The sequence below is a fragment of the Cherax quadricarinatus genome, chromosome 5 (genome assembly GCF_038502225.1).
Source record: "Cherax quadricarinatus isolate ZL_2023a chromosome 5, ASM3850222v1, whole genome shotgun sequence".
In the NCBI taxonomy this organism is placed as follows: domain Eukaryota; kingdom Metazoa; phylum Arthropoda; class Malacostraca; order Decapoda; family Parastacidae; genus Cherax; species Cherax quadricarinatus.
The window spans coordinates 20,097,772-20,121,223 of NC_091296.1; the positions used below are offsets into that span (position 1 = coordinate 20,097,772).

The 23,452-nt window shown below is 36.9% G+C and overlaps 2 protein-coding genes across 10 annotated transcripts in view; one reads left to right on the forward strand and one right to left on the reverse strand.

Moving 5' to 3' along the window:
* The window catches only part of LOC128684814 (pyruvate dehydrogenase phosphatase regulatory subunit, mitochondrial), a 170,181-nt gene that overhangs the window by 137,906 nt on the left and 8,823 nt on the right, over positions 1-23,452 (forward strand). For 4 of the 7 annotated variants that reach the window (XM_070100927.1, XM_070100922.1, XM_070100910.1 and 1 more), the window contains exon 18: positions 5,918-6,222. The exons of 1 other annotated variant lie outside the window; for it this stretch is intronic. Coding sequence is in view for 1 of the 6 variants with exons in the window: in XM_070100942.1 (XP_069957043.1) it covers positions 5,918-5,926 (9 nt within the window). In the remaining 5 variants the exon portion in view is untranslated. Of the gene's footprint in view, positions 1-5,917; positions 6,223-23,452 lie in introns of those variants that run through there. 2 more of the 7 variants (XR_011394107.1, XM_070100942.1) reach the window with 1 other exon arrangement.
* LOC128684816 (glycerate kinase) overlaps positions 7,515-23,452 on the reverse strand; it is a 30,843-nt gene continuing 14,905 nt past the window's right edge. For all 3 annotated transcript variants that reach the window (XM_053771100.2, XM_053771098.2, XM_070100999.1), the window contains one exon: positions 7,515-8,466. In XM_053771100.2, coding sequence (XP_053627075.2) covers positions 8,404-8,466 — 63 coding nt within the window. In that variant the 3' untranslated portion in view covers positions 7,515-8,403. The remainder of the gene's footprint in view (positions 8,467-23,452) is intronic.

Consider the following 23,452-nt stretch of genomic DNA (forward strand, 5'->3'; position numbering starts at 1 on the left):
ACTTGCCTCTTTTACTTCATCAGTTCTATGCTTAACTTCGTCCTTCATAAACCCATATGCTGACAAATCTACTCCTAAATATCTGAACACATTCACTTCTTCCATACTCCCTCCCTCCAATGTGATATCCAATTTTTCTTATATTATTATTATTATTATTATTTTAACAAGTCAGCCGTCTCCCACTGAGGCAGGGTGACCCAAAAAGAAAGAAAATCCCCAAAAAGAAAATACTTTCATCATCATTCAACATTTTCACCTCATTCACACATAATCACTATTTTTGCAGAGGTGCTCAGAACACAACAGTTTAGAAGCATATACGTACGTATAAAGATACTCAACATATCCCTCCAAACTGCCAGTATCCCGAACCCCTCCTTTAGAGTGCAGGCATTGTACTTCCCATTTCCAGGATTCAAGTCCGGCTATATAAAAAATAACCGGTTTCCCTGAATCCCTTCACTAAATATTACCCTGCTCACACTCCAACAGATTGTCAGGCCCCAAATACCATTCGTCTCCATTCACTCCTATCGAACACGCTCACGCATACCTGCTGAAAGTTCAAGCCCCTCACCCACAGAACCTCCCTTACCCCTTCCTTCCAACCTTTTCGAGGATGACCCCTACTCCGCCTTCCTTCCCCTACAGATTTATACGCTCTCCATGTCATTCTACTTTGATCCATTCTCTCTAAATGACCAAACCACCTCAACAACCCCTCTTCAGCCCTCTGACTAATACTTTTATTAACTCCACACCTTCTCCTGATTTCCACACTCTGAATTTTCTGCATAATATTTACAACACACAATGCCCTTAGACAGGACATCTCTACTGCCTCCAACCGCCACCTCGCTGCTGCATTCACAACCCAAGCTTCACACCCATATAAGAGTATTGGTACTACTATACTGTCATACATTCCCTTCTTTGCCTCCATAGATAACATTTTTTTGTCTCCACATATACCTCAATGCACCACTCACCTTTTTTTCCTCATCAATTCTATGATTAACCTCATCCTTCATAAATCCATCTGCCAACATGTCAACTCCCAAGTAGTATCTGAAAACATTCACTTCTTCCATACTCCTCCCCAATTTGATATCCGATTTTTCTTTATCTAAATCATTTGATACCCTCATCACCTTACTCTTTTCTGTGTGCGCTTTCAACTTTCTACCTTTACATACCCTCACAAACTCGTCCACTAACCTTTGCAATTTTTCTTTAGAATCTCCCATAAGCACAGTATCATCAGCAAAAAGCAACTGTGTCATTTTCCATTTTGTATTTCATTCCCCATAATTTAATCCTACCCCTCTCCTGGACACCCTAGCATTTAGTTCTTTTACAACCCCATCTATAAATATATTAAACAACCATGGTGACATTACACATCCCTGTCTAAGACCTACTTTTACCAGGAAGTAGTCTCCCTCTCTTCTACACACCCTAACTTGAGTTTCACTATAATTATAATAATAATTATAATAATACAGTGGACCCTCAACCAGCGATATTAATCCGTTCCTGAGAGCTCATCGTTAGTCAGAATTATCGTTAGTCACGTTAATTTTCCCCATAAGAAATAATAGAAATCAAATTAATCCGTGCAAGACACCCAAAAGTATTGAAAAAAAAAAAATTTACCACATGAAATATTAATTTTAATACACACAAACTGAAGATTACATGCACAGTTACGTGACACTTACCTTTATTGAAGATCTGGTGATGATTGATGGGATGGGAGGAGGGGAGAGGTGTTAGTGTTTAGAAGGGGAATCCCCTTCCATTAGCACTTGAGGCAGCAAGTCTTTTTCTGGGGTTACTTCCCTTGTTCTTTTAATGCCACTAGGACCAGCTTGAGAGTCACTGGACTTCTGTCGCATAACATATCAGTCCATATTATTATTATTATAATCAAAAAGAAGCGCTAAGCCACAAGGGCTATACAGCATATCTGTCCATAGAGGCCTGTACCTCTCGTTCCTTTATGACTTTCCTAAAGTGGTTCACAACAGTGTCAGTGTAATAGTCACCAGCACGGCTTGCAGTAGCTGTGTCAGGGTGATTTTCATCAAAAAAGGTTTGCACTTCAAGCCACTTTGCACACATTTCCTTTATCTTAGAAGTAGGCAACTTCTTCAATTTCTCTCTCCCCTCCTCCGAAGCAGTTTCCTCAGGTGTGCCCTCTTGCTGTTGAAAATGATCTAGCAGCTCATCAGTGGTTAGTTCTTCACTGTCCTCCACCACCAACTCTTCCACATCCTCCCCACTAACCTCCAACCCCAAGGACTTTCCCAATGCTACAATGGATTCCTCAACTGGCATAGGATTCTCAGGGTTAGCCTCAAACCCTTCAAAATACCTTTTGTCTACACATTCTGGCCACAGTTTTTTCCAAGCAGAGTTCAATGTCCTCTTAGTCACTTCCTCCCAAGCCTTACCTATAATGTTTACACAATTGAGGATGGTAAAATGATCTTTCCAAAACTCTCTTAGAGTCAGTTGAGTTTCTGAGGTCACTACAAAGTACCTTTCAAACATAGCTTTTGTGTACAGTTTCTTGAAGTTGGAAATAACCTGCTGGTCCATGGGCTGCAGGAGAGGAGTGGTATTAGGAGGCAAAAACTTCACCTTAATGAAGCTCATGCCCCTAGAAAGTCGCTCTGCCAAGTCTGAAGGGTGACCAGGAGCATTGTCTAATACCAGGAGGCACTTAAGGTCTAATTTCTTTTCAATTAGGTAATTTTTCACATTGGGGGCAAATGCATGATGTAACCAGTCATAGGAAAAAGTCCCTAGTGACCCATGCCTTACTGTTTCCCCTCCACAGCACACACAAATTAGCCTTGAGAACATTGTTTTTCCTGAACACTCTGGGAGTTTCAGAGTGATACACCAATAAAGGCTTCACTTTGCAATCACCACTAGCATTGGTACACATCAACAGAGTAAGCCTGTCTTTCATAGGCTTATGTCCTGGGAGTGCCTTTTCCTCCTGAGTAATGTACGTCCTGCTTGGCATTTTCTTCCAAAACAGGCCTGTTTTGTCACAATTAAACACTTGTTCAGGTTTCAGTCCTTCACTGTCTATGTACTCCTTGAAGTCCTGCACATATTTTTCAGCCGATTTGTGGTCCGAACTGGCAGCCTCACCATGCCTTATCACACTATGAATGCCACTACGCTTCTTAAATCTCTCAAACCAACCTTTGCTGGCCTTAAATTCACTCACGTCACTAGTTGCTGGCATTTTTCTAATTAAATCGTCATGCAACTTCCTAGCCTTTTCACATATGATCGCTTGAGAGATGCTGTCTCCTGCTATCTGTTTCTCGTTTATCCACACCAAGAAAAGTCTCTCAACATCTTCTATCACTTGCGATCTCAGTTTCGAAAACATAGTTGCACCTTTGGCAAGAACAGCTTCCTTGATTGCCGTTTTCTTGCTCACAATAGTAGCGATGGTTGATTGGGGTTTATTATACAACCTGACCAGCTCAGAGATATGCACTCCACTTTCATATTTATCAATGATCTCTTTCTTCATCTCCATAGTAATTCTCACCCTTTTTGCTGTAGGGTTGGCACTAGAAGCTTTCTTGGGGCCCATGGTGACTTATTTTGCAGGTGCAATCACTGAAAAGGCTGTGATAATATGAAATGTTCCAGTTGTATGTTTGGAAGCGACCGCAGTGGCTGGCTGGCTTGTAAACACTGGCACCAAAGGGACAAGTGAGGCGCGCTCAGGCCAAAGTGGACGCGTATGGTACGGAACGAATAGCGCTGGTCGGGTTTTTAAGCGCTAGTCGAGGCAAAATTTTTGCGTTAAAATGTATTGCTAGTCAGATTTATCGTTAATCGATGCCATCGTTGGTCGAGGGTCCACTGTAATTATAATCCACATCTCCACTGCTGGAGGCAGTAGAGATGTCATGTAAATATTATTCAGAGAATTCGTAGTGTGGGAATTAGGAGGAGGTGTGGAGTTACTAAAATATTAGTCAGAAGACTGAAGAGGGACTGTTGAGGTGGTTTGGTCATTTAGAGAGAATGGAACAAGAGAGTGACTTTTGAGAGCGTATAAATCTGTTGGGGAAGGAAGGTGGGATATGGGTCTTCCCCGAAAAGTTTGGAGTAAGTGGGTAAAGGAGGTTTTCTGGGCAAGGGGCTTGGACTTCAAGCAAGCGTGCATAAGTGTGTTAGATAGGAGTGAATGGAGACAAATGGTTTTTGGGACCTGACAAGCTGTTGGAGTGTGAGCAGGGTAATATTTTGTGAAGGGATTCAGGGAAACCAGTTAGCTGGATTCGAGTCCCAGAGGTGGGAAGTACAATGCCTGCACTTTAACCCTTAAATGGTCCAAATGTATATATACATTCTTTCGCGTAGCGCCCCGAATATTTTGAGAAAAAAAATTGTTTTTTTTTTTATATAGGAAAGAAGAGCATGTGGTACCCAGGCATCCCCAATTTTTTCATATGGTGCACACTGAGTTCGCACACCCATTCTCTCATGTCTAGGTGACTTGGGTCTATCATACCAGTGTTGAATGAATGACAAATGGAACATATACTATATACGTTTGGGGCGCTACGTGAGAGAACATATATATACGTTTGGAGGGACATCTAAATTGTCATATCTGATTGCCTCTGCAAAGACAGTGATTATGTATGAGTGATGGTGAAAGTGTTGAATGATGAGAGTTTTTTTTTCTTTCTTTTTGGGTCACCCTGCCTTGTTGGGAAATGGCCGATGTGTTGAAAAAAATAAAAGCCTGATGACGTTTTTACACTATCATATATTAAGTGAGCAATATAACTAGGCCTGAAAATGCATATACAGTACACACATTACTTACCTTAAAATATTTTTGTTCTTAGCTTATAGTGAATGATAAATATATTTATTTTAAGGAGTCTGAATAAATGAAGAATGGGTATAATAATAATAATAATAATAATAATAATAATAATAATCTTTATTTACTACATGTACATGGTATACAGGCCTAACTGACATCAATGACATACATGTACTACTATATAGGAAGCCCCTTTGTTATGCAGAGTATTTCTGGCAAATTAGGTCAGTTTTGTCCTAGGATGCAACCCACACCAGTCGACTAACACCCAGGTACCCATTTTACTGATGGGTGAGCATAGACAACCGGTGTAAAGAAACACCCCCAGTGTTTCTACCCTGGCTGGGAATCGAACCCAGACCCTCGCCATGTGAAGCGAGAACATTAGCCACCAGGCCACCACTGTATTTGGAAAACGCTGTAAAGCGAAGCGGTGTAAAACAAGGACTGCCTGTATTATTGATTTGATTTATGGCAGTTGTCAGTGGAAAGAATAAGGTTTCTAGAATGATCATTATCCATCTGGCAATCTCTTGAAATTTAAATATATAACAGAAAATTAAACAGTTTTGATTCTTCATCATAATTACTTGTGAACACACATTTTTATTAAAAAAAAATAATTGGCAGGGTAATATTTAGTGAAGGGAAACTGGTTATTTTTATATAGCCGGACTTGAGTTCTGGTAATGGGAAGTACAGCACAATGCCTGCACTTTACAGGAGGGGTTTGGGATATTAGTAGTTTGGAGGGATGTGTAATAGGACGGCATATATATAATTGGGGCCCTGATATTATATTCTGTATGGTAAATAGTATAGTTTATTATATCTTTATATGTGCTTCTAAGCTGTTGTATCTGAGCACCTCTGCAAAAACAGTGATTATGTATGAGTTAGATGAAAGTGTTGAATGATGATGAAAGTATTTTCATTTTGGGGATTTTTTCTTTTTTGGGTCACCCTGCCTCGGTGGGAAATGGCCGACTTGTTGAAAAAAAACAAATTGGCATATATGGTTTATTTTTGTTTCAGCTGTATTGATCTAGATGAAGAGACCCCAAGTACATCCTGAACAAAAATAAATTGTAATTTAATAAAGGAAGAATATATTCATGCATAATGGAATAAAGTAAGTTGCAATAAATCTAGTCATTTTTGTATATATATAATTTTTTTTTTCAAAATAACTCATCACCATTATAAGCTACCAATAAATATTTTGTTGAACTACACTGTTTAAATATACGTATATATATGTAAATTACCCAGTACTCTGTTTTAAAACATTAGAAGAAATTATTTATTAATAAATTTACTGTGAATTACTGACAAGATATTATTTATATTTGATTATCCTGTATTTATACTTTTAAAGAAGAGTTAAATGGCAATCAAGATAAGAGCTTTTATTTCCATGGGGAAGTGGAACAGAATTCTTCCTCCAGAAGTCATGCATGTCGTAAGAGGCAACTAAAATGCCAGGAACAAGGAGCTAGTAACCCGTTCTCCTGTATATGTATTACTAAATTTAAAAGGAGAAACTTTCGTTTTTCCTTTTGGGCCATCCTGCCTCGGTGAGATATGGCCAGTTTCTTGAAAGAATTAGTGATTTGAAAAGTAAATTAAAATGTCAAGGTAGAAGAGGGCATACATAAGAAAAAAGAAGCAGGATTCAGAGGGCAATTAGAAGAAAAGGCAAAATATTAAATATCGGTAAAAATACAGATGGGTTACAAAATATAGTAATACAACAGCAATTCATGAAAAAAAAATGGTTGGCAAATGTAAGAATACATGGTACACAATACGTAGATCTCTTATTTCTTTCAACAGCCCAGCTGTATCCCACTGAGACAGGGTAGCCCAAAAAGAAATATAAAAGTTTCTCTTTTTAACTTTAATAGTGTATACTTTAATAGTGTACACTCTTATATGGGTGTGAAGCTTGGGTGGTAAATGCAGCAGCGAGGAGATGGTTGGAGGCAGTGGAAATGTCCTGTCTAAGGGCAATGTGTGGTGTAAATATTATGCAGAAAATTCGGAGTGTGGAAATTAGGAAAAGGTGTGGAGCTAATAAAAGTATTAGAGGCAGAAGAGGGGTTGTTGAGGTGGTTTGGTCATTTAGAGAGAATGGATCAAAGTAGAATGACATGGAAAGCATATAAATCTATAGGGGAAGGAAGGCGGGGTAGGGGTCGTCCTCGAAAGGGTTGGAGAGAGAGGGTAAAGGAGGTTTTGTGGGCGAGGGGCTTGGACTTCCAGCAAGCGTGCATAAGCACGTTAGATAGGAGTGAATGGAGACGAATGGTACTTGGGACCTGACGATCTGTTGGAGTGTGAGCAGGGTAATATTTAGTGAAGGGATTCAGGGAAACCGGTTATTTTCATATAGTCGGACTTGAGTCCTGGAAATGGGAAGTACAATGCCTGCACTTTAAAGGAGGGGTTTGGAGGGATATGTTGTGTATCTTTATACGTATATGCTTCTAAACTGTTGTATTCTGAGCACCTCTGCAAAAACAGCGATAATGTGTGAGTGTGGTGAAAGTGTTGAATGATGATGAAAGTATTTTCTTTTTGGGGATTTTCTTTCTTTTTTGGGTGGCCCTGCCTCGGTGGGAGACGGCCGACTTGTTGAAAAAAAAAAAAAACAGGAGAAGGGGGTTACTAACCCCTTGCTCCTGTATACATTACTCTTACAACACACATGGCTAATGGAGGAAGAATTCTGTTCCACTTTCCCATGGTGATAATAGGAAATAAACAAGAACTGGGAACTGGTAAGAAAACCCAGAGGGGTGTGTATATACATGCTTGTACATGCAAGTGTAGTGTGACCTAAGTGCAGGTAGAAGTAGCAAGACGTACCTGAATTCTTGCATGTTTATGAGACAGAAAAAAGACACCAACAATCCTACCATCATGTAAAACAATGACAGGTTTCCGTTTTACACTCATTAAGCAGGACGGTAGTAACTCCCTGGGCGGCTGCTGTCTACCAACCTACTACCTGGTTGCCATTATTATTATTATTATAATCAAAACTAAGCGCTCAACCACCAGGGTCATACAGTGCAGACCACAGTGCCAATCTGACCATTGTTATATTTAGGTGGAAGCACTTAACCAGTAAGTCATACAGCACCTAGGGGAAATGGGAAGCAATCAGGTTTAGTCTGAGCAAAGGAGGTACAATTTGTTGCATCAGAAGTCCCTCACTGGCATCAAGGAACCTCCCTTGAGGGTCAATGAGAAGAATTGTTACTAAAAAAAATGAGGGTTCCTTCACAATTAGTCTACAACCTGGAAATAGATCATGCTTCTGCTTATTCTGAATGGAGGACAAAAACTAAAATGTTCAGCAATTTTTATACAGCAAACTCATAAACGAAGTAGTGGCAAACTGTCACAATTTGGGATTAATGAGTAGGATTTGCAGGTCCATAACATTGGTTCCAGTATGACCAGGCTTGAGAAGAAACTGTCCTGAGCTCAGTTGACTGAAGTACGTATAAGAATCATTGACACCAAGAAAGTCTTCTGGAACAAGACCTTGCAGCTGAGCCTCCTGTACTTGTGATCTGTAGGTGGCAAGGAAGAATAATATATAAATGTCCATGTATGTACATACATTAGTCAAATTTAAGCTAACCATTGGTCTAAGGGCTGAAAAATATTAAAATTTGAAATATTATAGTCTATATGATAATTAGTCTTATATTAACTGATACTGTATCAATTCTTTTATGTGACTGCACAAACTCTGTCTTCTCAACCCAGGTGCTGAGGTACTAAGAACTATTGAAGCTGAAACCTTGGGTAAATTTAACGCTTTCAGGGTCCGTGCCATAGATCTACGGCTTTATGTTCAGGGTCCAAACCGTAGATCTGAGCCATAAGCTCAGCTCACTCTGATAAGCTATGAGTGGTAAATTTGGGCCTAGATATGAGAGAATACATCTATGTGGTATGTGTGCAAAACATAAAACAAATCCTGCAGCACACAGTGTATAATGAGAGAGAAAAAACCGAGACCGTGATTTTCGATTAAAACCGACTTTCCGGAGGTTTTTTTTTGTATGTTTTTTATAGTTGTATTTGCGATTTCTTGGTCTCATTTGATAGAATGGAAGACATATTACAGAAATAGAGATGATTTTGATTGGTTTTAGCACTGGAAATGGCTTGAAACTTAGCTCAAAGTAGCAGAAATGTTATATTTTTACTGATGTTCAAGAGTAAACAAACGACCTCACACGTCTAATACATGCCAGCTGGTGGGTCTAATATACATTCACAAATGTGGTGATGATATTTATACAATTATTACAATACTGCATCACAGTAAATCTTCTATTTTTTTGGTTTGAATAAAAATTCATTATGTGAATAAAAAATAAAAATGGAATTCATTTGTAAAGCCTCAAAACATAACTAATGAACAGAGGAAATGTTAGTTTAATGCCAGGAATACCTACATTGTTTATTCTGGACCCTATTTTGAACTTTGTGTTAAATTGGCCAAATTACCAATTTCCGATCACTTTATTTTGTAGTTGAAACAGTTGACTTGGCGATTTCTTGTGCTCAATCGATAGAATAGAAGTAATACTAGTGAAATAGCTAAGAATTTGGTCGACTGGAATAATGTAATTGGCCTAAAATGGGAATCAAAGTCAGCACAATCGCCGATTCGTAAATATCGCTGAAACGTCAAAATTCGCAAGAGCATAATTTCGTCAATTTTCCATTAAATTTCATACTTTTTGTTTTATTACCCTCAGAAAAAGATTCTCTTCCATTTCATAAGAAAAAATAACAAAAATTTTTTTTTTGAAAATTCTTGGACCCTGGTGCACACTTTGAAATTTGGCCTGTGGACCCTGAAAGGGTTAAAAAAATGAGTTATAAAGGTTGGATTTGAGAGAGGGACCTGCCTAACATGGGCCAGTGGGACTATTAGCCTATGCAGGTTAGGCTCCTCTCAAGCCCAGACTTTTTTTTTTTTTTTTAAGTTACCCAATGTTTCAGGTTCAATGATCCTGCTTGGTACCTCACAGCTCCTTGTCACCTCCCCTCGTGTGTGTGTGTGTGTGTGTGTGTGTGTATATATATATATATATATATATATATATATATATATATATATATATATATACACACACACACACACCTATCCTTACCATTTATTCTCTGTAGACTTGTAAAAACATGCTTGGTCTCTTAAGCAAATAAAGGTTTAGATTCTCCCATAGTGGCTTCTTTTCAGCTTGTTAGTTTTACTACCTCTTCTAAAGTTAATAATTCCTTCTATCTCTGGGAGCCATTTCATGCCTCAATTTGAACATTTTCTTATGAATCATATGGAAGTACAATACTTAGTGCAGCCAGTAACAATGCTTCAGCTCCCATAATCTCCATCAGCATCTCAAAATAAAAATAATAAAGTAGCTTCTATACAAGTCTCCTGCCCCATGTCCAACCAGACTGTCACCCAAGTCCCTCCTATACAGAAATTCCAGAGCTGCAACTGTGTGTAGCATATTTAGTTATTATAATTTTTGCAAAAACCTCAATCTCAGTAAAGCAATCTCACTCTTATTAAGACTAATTCATGTCTGGGTATGTGTAACTCATGTATGATTCCAATATTGGAAAAAATTAAAAACTTTCTAATTCAGAAAAAATCAAATTAGACACACACTAAATTTTTTAACCCCTTCAGGGTCCAAGGCCCAAATCTGAAGTGGTGCCCCAGTGTCCAAGAATTTTCAAAAAAAAAAAAAATTTGTTATTTTTTCTTATGAAATGGTAGAGAATCTTTTTGTGAAGGTAATAAAACAAAAAGTACGAAATTTGATGGAAAATTGATGAAATTATGCTCTCGTGAATTTTGATGTGTCAGCGATATTTACGAATAGGCGATTTTGCCGACTTTGACTCCCAGTTTAGGCCAATTACATTATTCCAGTCAACCAAATTCTTAGCTATTTCACTAGTATTACTTCTATTCTATCGATTGAGCACAAGAAATCGCCAAGTCAACTGTTTCAACTACAAAATAAAGTGATCGGAAATTGTTAATTTGGCCAATTTAACACAAAGTTCAAAATATTCCAATTTCAAAATGGGGTCCAGAATAAACAATGTAGGTATTCCTGGAACTAAACTAACGTTTCCTCTGTTCATTAGTTACGTTTTGAGGCTTTACAAATAAATTCCATTTTGATTTTTTATTCACATAATGAATTTTTATTCACACCAAAAAATAGAAGATTTACTGTTATGCAATAGTACTGTAATAAGTGTATAAATATCATCACCATATTTGTGAATGTATATTAGACCCACCAGCTGGTGTGTATTAGATGTGTGAGGTCGTTTGTTTACTCTTGAATATCGGCAAAAAAATTTAACATTTCCGCTACTTTGAGCTCAGTTTCAAGCCATTTCCAGTGCTAAAACCAATTAAAATCATCTCTATTTCTGTAATATGTCTTCCATTCTATCAAATGAGACCAAGAAATCGCAAATACAACTACAAAAAACATACGAAAAAACACTGCAAAGTCGCTGTTTTAATCGAAAAATCATGATCTCAGTTTTTTTTCTCTTATTATACACTGTGCTGTAGAATCTGTTTTATGTGGTGCACACATACCACATAGATGTATTCTCTCATATCTAGGCCCAAATGTACCACTCACAGTTTATCAGAGTGAGCTGAGCTCATGACGTAGATCTACGGTTTGGACCCCGAACGTAAAGCCGTAGATCTACGGGACGGACCCTGAAAGGGTTAAATACAGTATTCCAAATATGTATAGAATTTAGCAAAATCTTTTTTGAAAAACTACAAAATAGGGAGATTTTCCTATAACCCACTATAACATGAACATAGATGTGCAATGTGAACAGAATGACTGATTTTGTAGTGGCCAGGCTTTTTTTTTTTTTTTTTTTTTTTTTTTTTTAAATTTGAACATACATACAGAGGTACAAAAAAATACAGGTAAGAGCAGCATGCCAAAGCCACTTGTATGCATAGCATTACGGGCAGGCTTAAAATTAACTTAAGATTAACTAAGTAATGATGTAATCAGTGATAAAACATTATTGTAAACAGATAACAATAAAACACAAATGAGTATTACAAAGACAGGTCATATGGTTGCATGCATTGCTGTACATTCAGTAGAATGGAGTATTCTTTTAGGTAGTGTATTTAAAAAATAACAAAGTTAGATTGGGTCTTAGGTTTAACATTTATGTGATATAATTATGAGAAACATTTAAGATATACAATTTATAAGGTTCAGTTATTCAGTATTTATTTGGTTTTGGGTGAGTAAGTGATCTTTGAGAAGAGACTTGAATTTATAAACAGGTAGTGTTTCTTTTATATTTACAGGTAATGAATTCCAGATTTTAGGGCCTTTTATGTGCATTGAGTTTTTGCATAGCCTAAGATGGACATGAGGAACATCAAAGAGTGATCTGTGCCTTGTGTTATGGTCATGTGTTCTGTTGAGGTTGGCAAGGAGATGTTTGAGGGGAGGGTTAATATCAGAGTTAAGTGTTCTATGTATGTAATAGGTGCAGTAATAAGTATGGATGTTTTGTATGGTGAGTAGGTTTAGTGTTTTGAATATTGGTGGAGTGTGCTGCCTGTAGTGGGAATTTGTTATCATTCTGACTGCAGCCTTTTGTTGGGTAATTAGTGGTCTGAGATGGTTAATTGTTGTTGAGCCCCATGCACAAATTCCATAGGTGAGATAGGGGTAAATAAGAGAGTGATATAGGGCCAGGAGGGCTGACTGTGGAATATAGTACCGTATCTTCGATAGTATACCTATGGTCTTGGAAATTTTCTTAGAAATTTGTTGTATATGTGTATGAAATTTGAGTCTATTGTCAAGGTGGATTCCTAAGAATTTTCCCGCTGTTAGCTTTGTGATAGGTGATCCATTTATCATTATGTTAAGAGGGACATCTGTAGCTCTGTTACCAAACTGAATGAAGTAGGTTTTGTCAATGTTTAGTGTAAGTTTGTTAGTCCTCATCCAGGTAGATATTTTCTGTAATTTGGTAATTACAGTATTGGCTAGCATGACTGGGCTCAGGTGAGAGAAGATGTATGTAGTGTCATCTGCAAATAGTGTGGGTTTGAGTAATTGCAAAGCATTTCGTAGGTCATTTATGTATAGGAGAAAGAGAAGAGGGCCAAGGACACTTCCCTGTAGGACACCAACTGTAATTGGTTGTGCAAAAGAGTTTGCCCCATTTGTGTACACATATTGGCTTCTGTTGCTGAGGTATGACTTGAGGTAGTTGAGGGAGTGCCTTCTTATACCATAGAGTGACAATTTTATGTGGAGCAAGTCATGGTCAACTGTATCAAAAGCTTTACGTAAGTCAATGAAGATCCCCAGTGGGACTTCTTTTTTCTCTATTGCAGTGTATATATGTTCTAGCATGTGTATAATAGCATCATTAGTATTTTTATTAGGCCTGAATCCAAATTGGCAGGGGTTGAATATGTTTTGGGAGATGAGGTAGGAGTAGATTCGTTTATGAATTAATTTTTCGAAGATTTTTGAGAGAGGGTGTAAGTTGGATATTGGCCTATAGTTATTCAACTCTGTTTGGTCTCCTCCTTTATGGATCGGGGTGACCCTTGCTATTTTGAGAACTGTAGGGAAGGTAGAGGATTCAATGGATTTGTTAAAGAGTGTTGCAATGATTGGTGATAGCACTTGTGACACTTTTTTTGTATATAAAGGGTGGTAAGGTATTTAAATCTCCTGTCTTGTTTTTTAGTGTGTTGATAATAAGGGAGACTTTGTATGGGTTAGTCAGAGCTAGGAACAGTGTGTTCGGGTAGTTGCCAGTGAGGTAGTCATTTGGTGGGGTATCTGAGCTTGGGATTTTATTGGCTAGGTTTTTTCCTATAGTGGAGAAGAAATCATTGAGTCTGTTTGCTGTTTCTGTTGGTGGGAGTTGGGGTTCATCTGATTTTGCTAATTTAATTTCGCTATTTCGTGATGTCTTTTTTGTTCCTAGAATTTCTGATAGGGTTTTCCAGGTCTTTTTTATATCACCTCGTAAGTTGGATAATCTGTTCTCATAATACAATTTTTTTGCCCTTCTTATCAGGCTGGTTAGGATTGACGAGTAACGTTTTGTTTGGTCTCTGGTTATGTGACCCATTCTGTACTGTTTTTTCATATAGGTGTTTTGTATTTATGGATTTGAGAATGCTGGGTGCTAGCCAGGGACTGTTCAGTCTCTTAGCTGTCATCTGTTTAGTTTTTTAGGGCAGTGCTTGTTATAGAGGTATTGGGTCTTTTTTAGAAAATTGTTAATACATTCGTCAATATCTGTGTAGATTTCTAGCTCAGTGTGCCAGTCAATGTTTGTTACTGCTGTTGTGAAGTTATTAACCCTTTGACTGTCGCAACCCCCAATCCTGAGGTGTCTCCTGGTGTCGCAAAATTTAAAAAAAAAATAAAATTATTTTTTCTTATGAAATGATAGAGAATCTTTTCCCGATTGTAATGACACCAAAAAAACGAAATTTGATGGAAAACTGACGGAATTATGCTCTCGCGAAGTTAGCGACCTCAGCGATGTTTAAAAATCTGCGATTTCGCCAACTTTGAGCCCTATTTTCAGCTAATTCCATTGTTCCAGTCGCCCAAACTCATAGCTATTTCTTTAGAACTCCATTTTTTCTATCGATTGAGTACAAGAAACTGCCCATTTACCGATTTCAACTACCTAATAATGTGGTCAGAAATTTGGAATTTGGCCAATTTCACGAAAACTAAAAAATATGACAATTTCAAAATAAGGTCCAGAATGAACAATGCAGACATTCCTGGCTCTAAAATAACATTTTCTTTGTTCATCAGTCACATCTCCAGTCCCCTCTGATATTACTCTTGCTTTCTATTTTGAATTTTTATTCAAACAAAAAATAGAAGACTTACTATTATGCAGACTACTGCAATACTGTAATAATTGTATAAATAACATCAACCCATTCGTGACTGCATATTAGAATGGCTAATTGGACATTTATTGGACAATGGCATCATTTGTTTACTTTTGAAAATTGGCAAAAATCAAACATTTCCCCTACTTTGAGCTCCATTTCTAGGTTCTTTTTATAGTAAAATCAATCAAAATCACCTCTATTTTTATAATATGTTTTCCATTCTATCAAATGAGACCAAGAAAATGAGAATACAACCATAAATACTATACGAAAATAGACCACAAAGTTGGCATTTTAATTAAAAAAAACGGTCGGAGTTTTTTTTTTCTCATTATGCACTGCGTGCTCCAGGATTTTTTTTATATGGTGCACACTGACCACAAAGACCCATTCTCTCACATGTGGGCCTACCAGCTTTCTCCTGCTTGATTTGAAGCCGCTATAATTTATGAGTATATATACGTCAAACACGGTACCTCGTAAGACGTACATATACGGCCGCGACAGTCAAAGGGTTAATGGCTGCCTCATTGTGAAGTCTGAAGGTGACTTTAGTAGTGTCTTGGGGTAATTTACCAAGAGTTGTTATGAGGAAAGTAGGGTAGTGGTCTGTGGTATTATCTGTGATTATGCCTGATTTTAAAGGGGATATGGTGTTGGTCCAGATGTGGTCAAGTAGGGAAACACTAGTCTCTGTAACTCTTGTAGGTTTTGTTACTGTTGGTAGCAACATGCAGTTACTCATTGTGTTTGTGAATTCAGTAACGTGTGGGTCCTGGTCTTGCAGGAGATTTATATTGAAGTCACCTGAGAGTAGTAAGTGATCTCTGTTCATGCGTGCATCAGTTATCATACTTCCTAGGTTTTGACTAAATTGGCTAATGTTTGACTGTGGAACTCTGTAGATGTTTATCAATGTGAGAGGTTTTTGTAGGTATGTGGATTTGAATTTAGCTATTATACATTTCCCATGTTCATCCCTTGTGCAAGTATTAGTGATACATTCTAGTTGGTCTGAGTAGTATATAGCTGTGCCACCCCCTTGTTGGTCTGGCCTACAGTTGTGTATGGCTGTGTAACCAGGAATGGCATAGACATCAGTAGTATCAGGCTTTAGCCAGGTTTCAGTTAGTGTAATGATGGACATATTGGCATGCAAGGAATTTAGTAATGCTATGAGGTCATCGTAATGCTTGCGTAAAGATCTGATATTGTAGTTAAAGACAGTTATGTTGTTGTTGGCTCTGATTGCCTTTGATTGTTCTGCTGTGTAGTAATTACAGTAACTGTTTGATTCATTTAAGTCATTAGATAAGAGGTTGGTATCAGGATCAATGCTTGTAATCATAAGATTTGTAGTGAATCTATAGTTAGAATTAAGTATAAAACAAAGTAAATATTCTAAAGCTAAAAAATAGCACCTGAATTGTTTAACAAAAGTAAAAAAATGAGCTAAGGTAGTTTTTTTAAAGCTAAAATAAAGGAGACAATATAAAAGGGACTAAAATAATTTGTGGTGAACAAATAAAGTGATGATCAAATAATGGAGCTTTGGAATATGATAGTAGGTAGTACTTTAAAGGTAATTCTTTAAAGTTAGAATTAGGGAAAACAATATAAAAGGGACTAATATAAGTTGTGGTGAACAATAAAGTGGTAATCAAATAAATGAGTTTTGGAATATAATGGCAAAATTGTGAACTTATTACACTTTAGCACCTGAGAATAGCACTTTATTTTAACAATTGTGAATATATGAACTAGGGTAGTTATATAAAGCTAAAATAAAGGAGAAAATATATGGCAATATAAACACAAATGCAGTATAATGTGATCCTTTATTGACTACGTTTCGCCCACACAGTGGGCTTTTTCAAAGCCCACTGTGTGGGCGAAACGTAGTCAATAAAGGATCACATTATACTGCATTTGTGTTTATATTGCCATTGTGTCGGTATTTTATACCATTTATTTCCAGAAAATATATAAGGGACTAAATTAAGTAATGGTAAACAAAGTTAAATGGACAGATAGTCACTATGAAATAATATTGGTTTAGAAGTAAGATCTGATTTGTAGTATTAAATAAGTTGAGCAGTGTATTGCACAATAAAAAGTAAAAAAAAATATGAGGTAGTTGGTACTAGCTAGCAAAAGATAGTTTTGGGACTTGCAAAAAAGTAATTGGAATATACACTAATTGCAAACACAATAAAAGGTGACTAAAACAAGTAGTGGTAAATAAAATTAAATGGACAGGTAAGAACGATGAATAATATTAATTTGGAGTAAGATTTGACTTGTAACACAAAATTATGAGCAATTAATTGCAGTAAGAAAGATGTATAAAGTATTGGAGGTAGTTGGCATTAGCTAGTGATGAAAAATAAAAATTAATAATGCACAATATAATAGTAACGTACACTATATGCACCACACGTATATATGTATTAAGGGCACTTATCTAATCTGTTACAGAAATGTCAGCTTTTCTAAGGAAGGTAGAGAAATCATGCTCGTTTGAGATGGTATATTGTTGTCCTGTTGATGTTTTCCTTACTAGTATTTTCCCATCTTGCGTGAAACACTGATGTATTTTGTTTTCCTGTTTAAGTTTTCTCAGCCTGAACAGAAGGTTTTGCCGTTTTCTTGTTAGACACTCATTTATGTACACTCCATTTTTCATTGTAATTGCTGATTTAATTAGGTCCTTTCTTTTATCATATGAATGAAGTCTGATCATTATACTGTGTTTACTACCTAGTTTTCCTAGCAAACGTGTTTCTTTGATTTCATTGTTTTGTACGATGACTTGTACGTGGTCCTTTATTATCCTGATAGCAGTTTCTTAGCACTGGCTTAGGCTTGGTTGCAAGTACTTCTGGCATTTTGGCAGACACAAATATGATGATCAACCCAAATGCAAAGAAAAGTATGCAGCCAGCCCTCTGATCACTATCTTGAACACTATATGCTTAACCCTTTGACTGTTTCAGCCGTGTATATACGTTTTACAAGCCACCATGTTTGACGTATATACGTATACTCATAAATTCTAGCAGCTTCAAATCAAGCAGGAGAAAGCTGGTAGGCCCACGTGTGAGAGAATGGGTCTGTGTGGGCAGTGTGTACCATATAAAAAAAATCCTGCAGCACGCAGTGCATAATGAGAAAAAAAAAACTCTGACCATTTTTTTTAATTAAAATGCCAAATTTGTGGTTTATTTTTGTATAGTATTTATGGCTGTATTCTCATTTTCTTGGTCTCATTTGATAGAATCGAAAACATATTATAGAAATAGATATGATTTTGATTGGTTTTACTATAAAAAGAACCTTGAAATGGAGCTCAAAGTAGGGGAAATGTTTGATTTTTGCCGATGTTCAAAAGTAAACAAATGATGTCATTTTCCAATAAATGTCCAAGTAGCCATTCTAATATGAAGTCATGAATGGGTTGACATTATGTATACAATTATTACAATATTGCAGTAGTCTGCATAACAGTAAATCTTCTATTTTTTGTTTGAATAAAAATTCAAAATAGAAAGCAAGAATAATATCAGAGGGGCCTGGAGATGTGACTGATGAACAAAGAAACTGTTATTTTAGAGCCAGGAATGTCTGCATTGTTCATTCTGGACCCTATTTTGAAATTGTCATATTTTTTTAATTTTTGTGAAATTGGCCAAATTGCAAATTTCTGACCACGTTATTGGGTACTTGAAATCAGTAAATGGGCAGTTTCTTGTACTCAGTCGATAGAAAAAATGGAATTCTAACGAAATAGCTATGAGTTTGGTCGACTGGAACAATGGAATTAGCCGAAAATAGGGCTCAAAGTAGGCGAAATCGCCGATTCATGAATATTGCCGAGGGCGCTAAATTTGTGAGAGCATAATTCTGTCAGTTTTCCATCAAATTTCGTTCTTTTGGTGTCATTACAATCGGAAAAAGATTCTCTATCATTTCATAAGAAAGAATAATTTTTTTTCGGAAATTTTACGACACCAGGAGACACCTCAGGATTTGGGGTTGTGACAGTCAAGGGGTTAATTGTCCACTTATTGAGGAATATAGAGACAGACAATATAATAACTTATGTGACATGTAAAGATACAGATTAAAGAAATGATAAAAAATAAATCAAAAATAAAATTAAAATAAAAATAAATAATAAAATAAAATAAAATAATGAATGTTTAGAAATTAACCACTCTTTAAGTATTAGGATTATAGCCTGCCTGAAATGCCCTGACAATATAATGGCTTTGTACCTAACAAATTATAAAATGTAATTATACACTGTAACCTTTGCAAAGAAATAAATTTTGTCTTTGTCTATCTTATTAATGAAAATATGATACCAGATATAATTTCCTAAATTCGCTTGTAACAGATAAGTAAACCTTAGATATAAATCTAAATGTACTCTTGTTAACCCTTTTAGGGCCTAGTTCCTAGACCTTTTGTGTATCCATATGCTCTTGTGCTACCGTCCATAGGAGGGATATAGGGTGCACGATAAACTAGCCATTTTGATGGCAAACTCTAATCTAATCCAATTAAAATTTGGAATTTTAATTTTTATTTGGTCAAATTCATATTTCAAAATTTTGGAAAACATTCTCTCTTGAAACTATCATATTATGTTATTTAACCCTTAAACTGTCCAAATGTAGATATATGTTTGCTCGCATAGTGCTCCAAATGTAGATTAACATTTTATTTTTCATTCCTTCAAATTTGGCACAATAGGCTCGAGTCACCTAGACATGAAAGAATGGGTCTGTGCACTCAGTGTGCGCAGTATTAAAAAATCTGGGAGCACTTAGTACCTTGTGGAAGCACCAGTTCAACTGAGCGCCAGCTCGAACAAATAGTGTGGCAAACACCAGGGATTCATTGATGCCATGTCGTATTAACATTCCCATTTTAACCCCTTGACTGTCGCAACCCCCAATCCTGAGGTGTCTCCTGGTGTCGCAAAATTTAAAAAAAAAAAAAAAAATTTTCTTATGAAATGATAGAGGAAAATCCCGATTGTAATTGACACCAAAAAAACGAAATTTGATGGAAAACTGGCAGAATTACGCTCTCGCAAGGTTAGCGACCTCGGCGATATTTACAAATCTGCGATTTCGCCCACTTTGAACCCTATTTTTGGCTAATTCCATTGTTCCAGTCGACCAAACTTATAGCTATTTCTTTAGAACTCCGTTTTTTCTATTGACTGAGTACAAGAAACTGCCCATTTACCGATTTCAACTACCCAATAATGTGGTCAGAAATTTGCAATTTGGCCAATTTCACAAAAATTAAAAAATATGACAATTTCAAAATAAGGTCCAGAATGAACAATGCAGACATTCCTGGCTCTAAAATAACATTTTCTTTGTTCATCAGTTACATCTCCAGGCCCCTCTAATATTACTCTTGCTTTCTATTTTGAACTTTTATTCAAACAAAAAATAAAAGATTTACTGTTATGCAGACTACTGCAATACTGTAATAATTGTACAAATAATGTCAACCCATTCATGACTGCATATTAGAATGGCTAGTTGGACATTTATTGGACAATGACATCATTTGTTTACTTTTGAACATCGGCAAAAATCAAACATTTCCCCTACTTTGAGCTCCATTTTCAGGTTCTTTTTATAGTAAAACCAATCAAAATCAACTCTATTTAAGAACATAATTACGAAGGAGCACTGCAGCAGGCCTACTGGCCCATGCAAGGCAGGTCCAAGTCTCCTACCGGCTTAAGCCAATGCACCCAACCTAGTCAGGTCAGGTCACATTGACTTAAGGGAGGAACACGGCAACCGACCTGGTAGCACAAGCTATCAGGTCCAACTCAGACCCACCCACATCCACTCATGTATTTATCCAACCTATTTTTAAAGCTACACAACATTCTGGCCTCTATAACTGTACTTGGGAGTTTGTTTCACTCATCCACAACTCGATTACCAAACCAGTACTTTCCTATATCCTCCCTGAATCTGAATTTTTCCAACTTAAAACCATTGCTGCGAGTCCTGTCTAGGCTAGATATTTTCAGCACACTATTTACATCCCCTTTATTTATTCCTGTCTTCCATTTATACACCTCAATCATATCCCCCCTAATTCTACGTCTTTCTAGAGAGTGCAGATTCAGTGCCCTTAGTCTATCCTCATAGGGAAGGTTTCTGATACATGGGATCAACTTTGTCATCCTCCTTTGTACATTTTCCAGAGCATTTATTACAGAATGGATATAAATGCTCTGGATATAAATACAGTGACCAAAACTGTGCAGCATAATCTAAATGAGGCCTAACCAAGGATGTATAGAGTTGAAGAACAACCTGAGGACTCCTATTATTTATGCTTCTTGATATGAAGCCAAGAATTCTATTAGCTTTATTGCAAACACTTATGCACTGTTGTCTTGGTTTCAGATTACTGCTAACCAGAACTCCTAAATCTTTTTCGCAATCCATAATATTAAGATCTACATTATTTAGTTTATATGTGGCATGGTTATTGTCCTGTCCAACATTTAGAACTTTGCATTTGTCTATATTAAACTGCATCTGCCACTTCTCCGACCACTGCATCAGTCTATTCAAATCTTCCTGGAGTGCTCTAATGTCCTCGTCAGAATGAATTCGACGGCCTATTTTGGTGTCATCGGCAAACTTGCTGATGTCGCTCTTTATGCCCTCATCTATGTCGTTTATGTAGATTGTGAACAGCAGGGGGCCCAACACTGACCCCTGTGGAACACCGCTCGTGACGCTTCCCCGCTCTGATTTCTCCCCATTTATGCAAACTCTCTGCTGCCTATTTGTCAACCATGCCTCTATCAAGGAAAAAATTTCTCCTCCTATTCCATGTGCCTTAATTTTCCTCAATAGTCTCTGATGTGGGACCCTGTCAAAAGCCTTACTGAAGTCCATATACACAATATCATATTCATTACCATGATCTACCTCCTCAAATACCTTGGTGAAAAAATTTAATAAATTCATAAGGCAGGAACGCCCCTTTGTAAAACCATGCTGAGATTCGTTGATTAATTTATGCTTTTCAAGGTGGCTACGAACTGCCTCGGCAATTATTGATTCCATAAATTTTCCCACTATGGAAGTTAAGCTTATTGGTCTATAGTTCGAAGCTAAGGACCTGTCACCTGCTTTGAAAATAGGTATCACATTTGCCATTTTCCACTTATCTGGCACCATGCCAGTTTGTAGTGATATGTTGAAAAGATTAGCCAAAGGTTTGCTAAGCTCCTCTTTACATTCCTTTAGAACCCTTGCATACAGTTCATCAGGGCCTGGGGATTTGTTAGGTTTAAATTTATCTATTTGCCTAAGGACCATGTCACTTGTGACCCTAATCGTGCACAGTTTATTATCGTCCTGTTCTACATAATTTATCATTTCTGGAATATCGCTGGTATCCTCCTGTGTAATAACTGAGTGGAAGTATGTTAAAAATTCTACACATTTCCTTATCACTGTCAGTGAGCTGACCCGAGGAACTTTTGAGTGGGCCTATCTTGTCCCTGATCTTACTTCTGTATACCTGAAAGAATCCTTTTGGGTTAGTCTTCGATTCTCTTGCAACTTTAACCTAATAATCTCTTTTTGCTTTTCTAATTCCCTTTTTTATTTCTCTCTTTAACCCTTTGAGGGTTTTCGTCGTACTAGTACGTCTTACGCATAGGGGTTTTTGACGTACTAGTACGCATAAATTCTAGCGGCCTCAAATCTAGTGGGAGAAAGCTGGTAGGCCTTCATATGAAAGAATGGGTCTATGTGGTCAGTGTGCACAGTCTAAAAAAAATCCTGCAGCACACAGTGCATAATGAGAAAAAAAAAACTTTGACCATTTTTTTGGAATAAATCAGTGACTTTGCAGTGTATTTTCGTATGGTATTTATTGTTGTATTCTAGTTTTCTTGGTCTCATTTTATAGAATGGAAGACATATTACAGAAATTGAGATGATTTTGGCTGGTTTTACAATAAAAGGTGCCTTGAAATTGAGCTCAAAATAGCAGAAATGTTCGATTTTTACCAAACTTCAAAAGTAAACAAATCGTGCCAAGCGTGCAATACACGTCAACTGGTGGTCTAATATTCTTTCACAAGTGCACCAATAATATTTATACCATTTTTTACACTAATGCAGTAGTCAGCATAACAGTAAATCTTATATTTTTTGTGAGAATAAAAATTCAAAATGGAAAGCAAAAGAATATAAGAGGGACCTTGAGACGTGACTAATGACTAGAGGAAATGTCATTTTAGTGCCAGGAATGTCTTTCTTGTTTATTCTGGACCCTATTCGGAAATTGGCATGTTTTGAAATTTGTGTGAAATTGGCAAAATTGCTAAATTCTGACCACTGTACTGGATAGTTGAATTTCATAAATGGGTGGTTTCTTGCACCCATTCGATAGAAAAAATGGAGTTCTAGCGAAATATTCATGTTTTTTGTCGACTAGTACAGCGAAATTGGCCGAAAATGGGGCTCAAAGTGGGCAAAATCGCCGATGCGTAAACA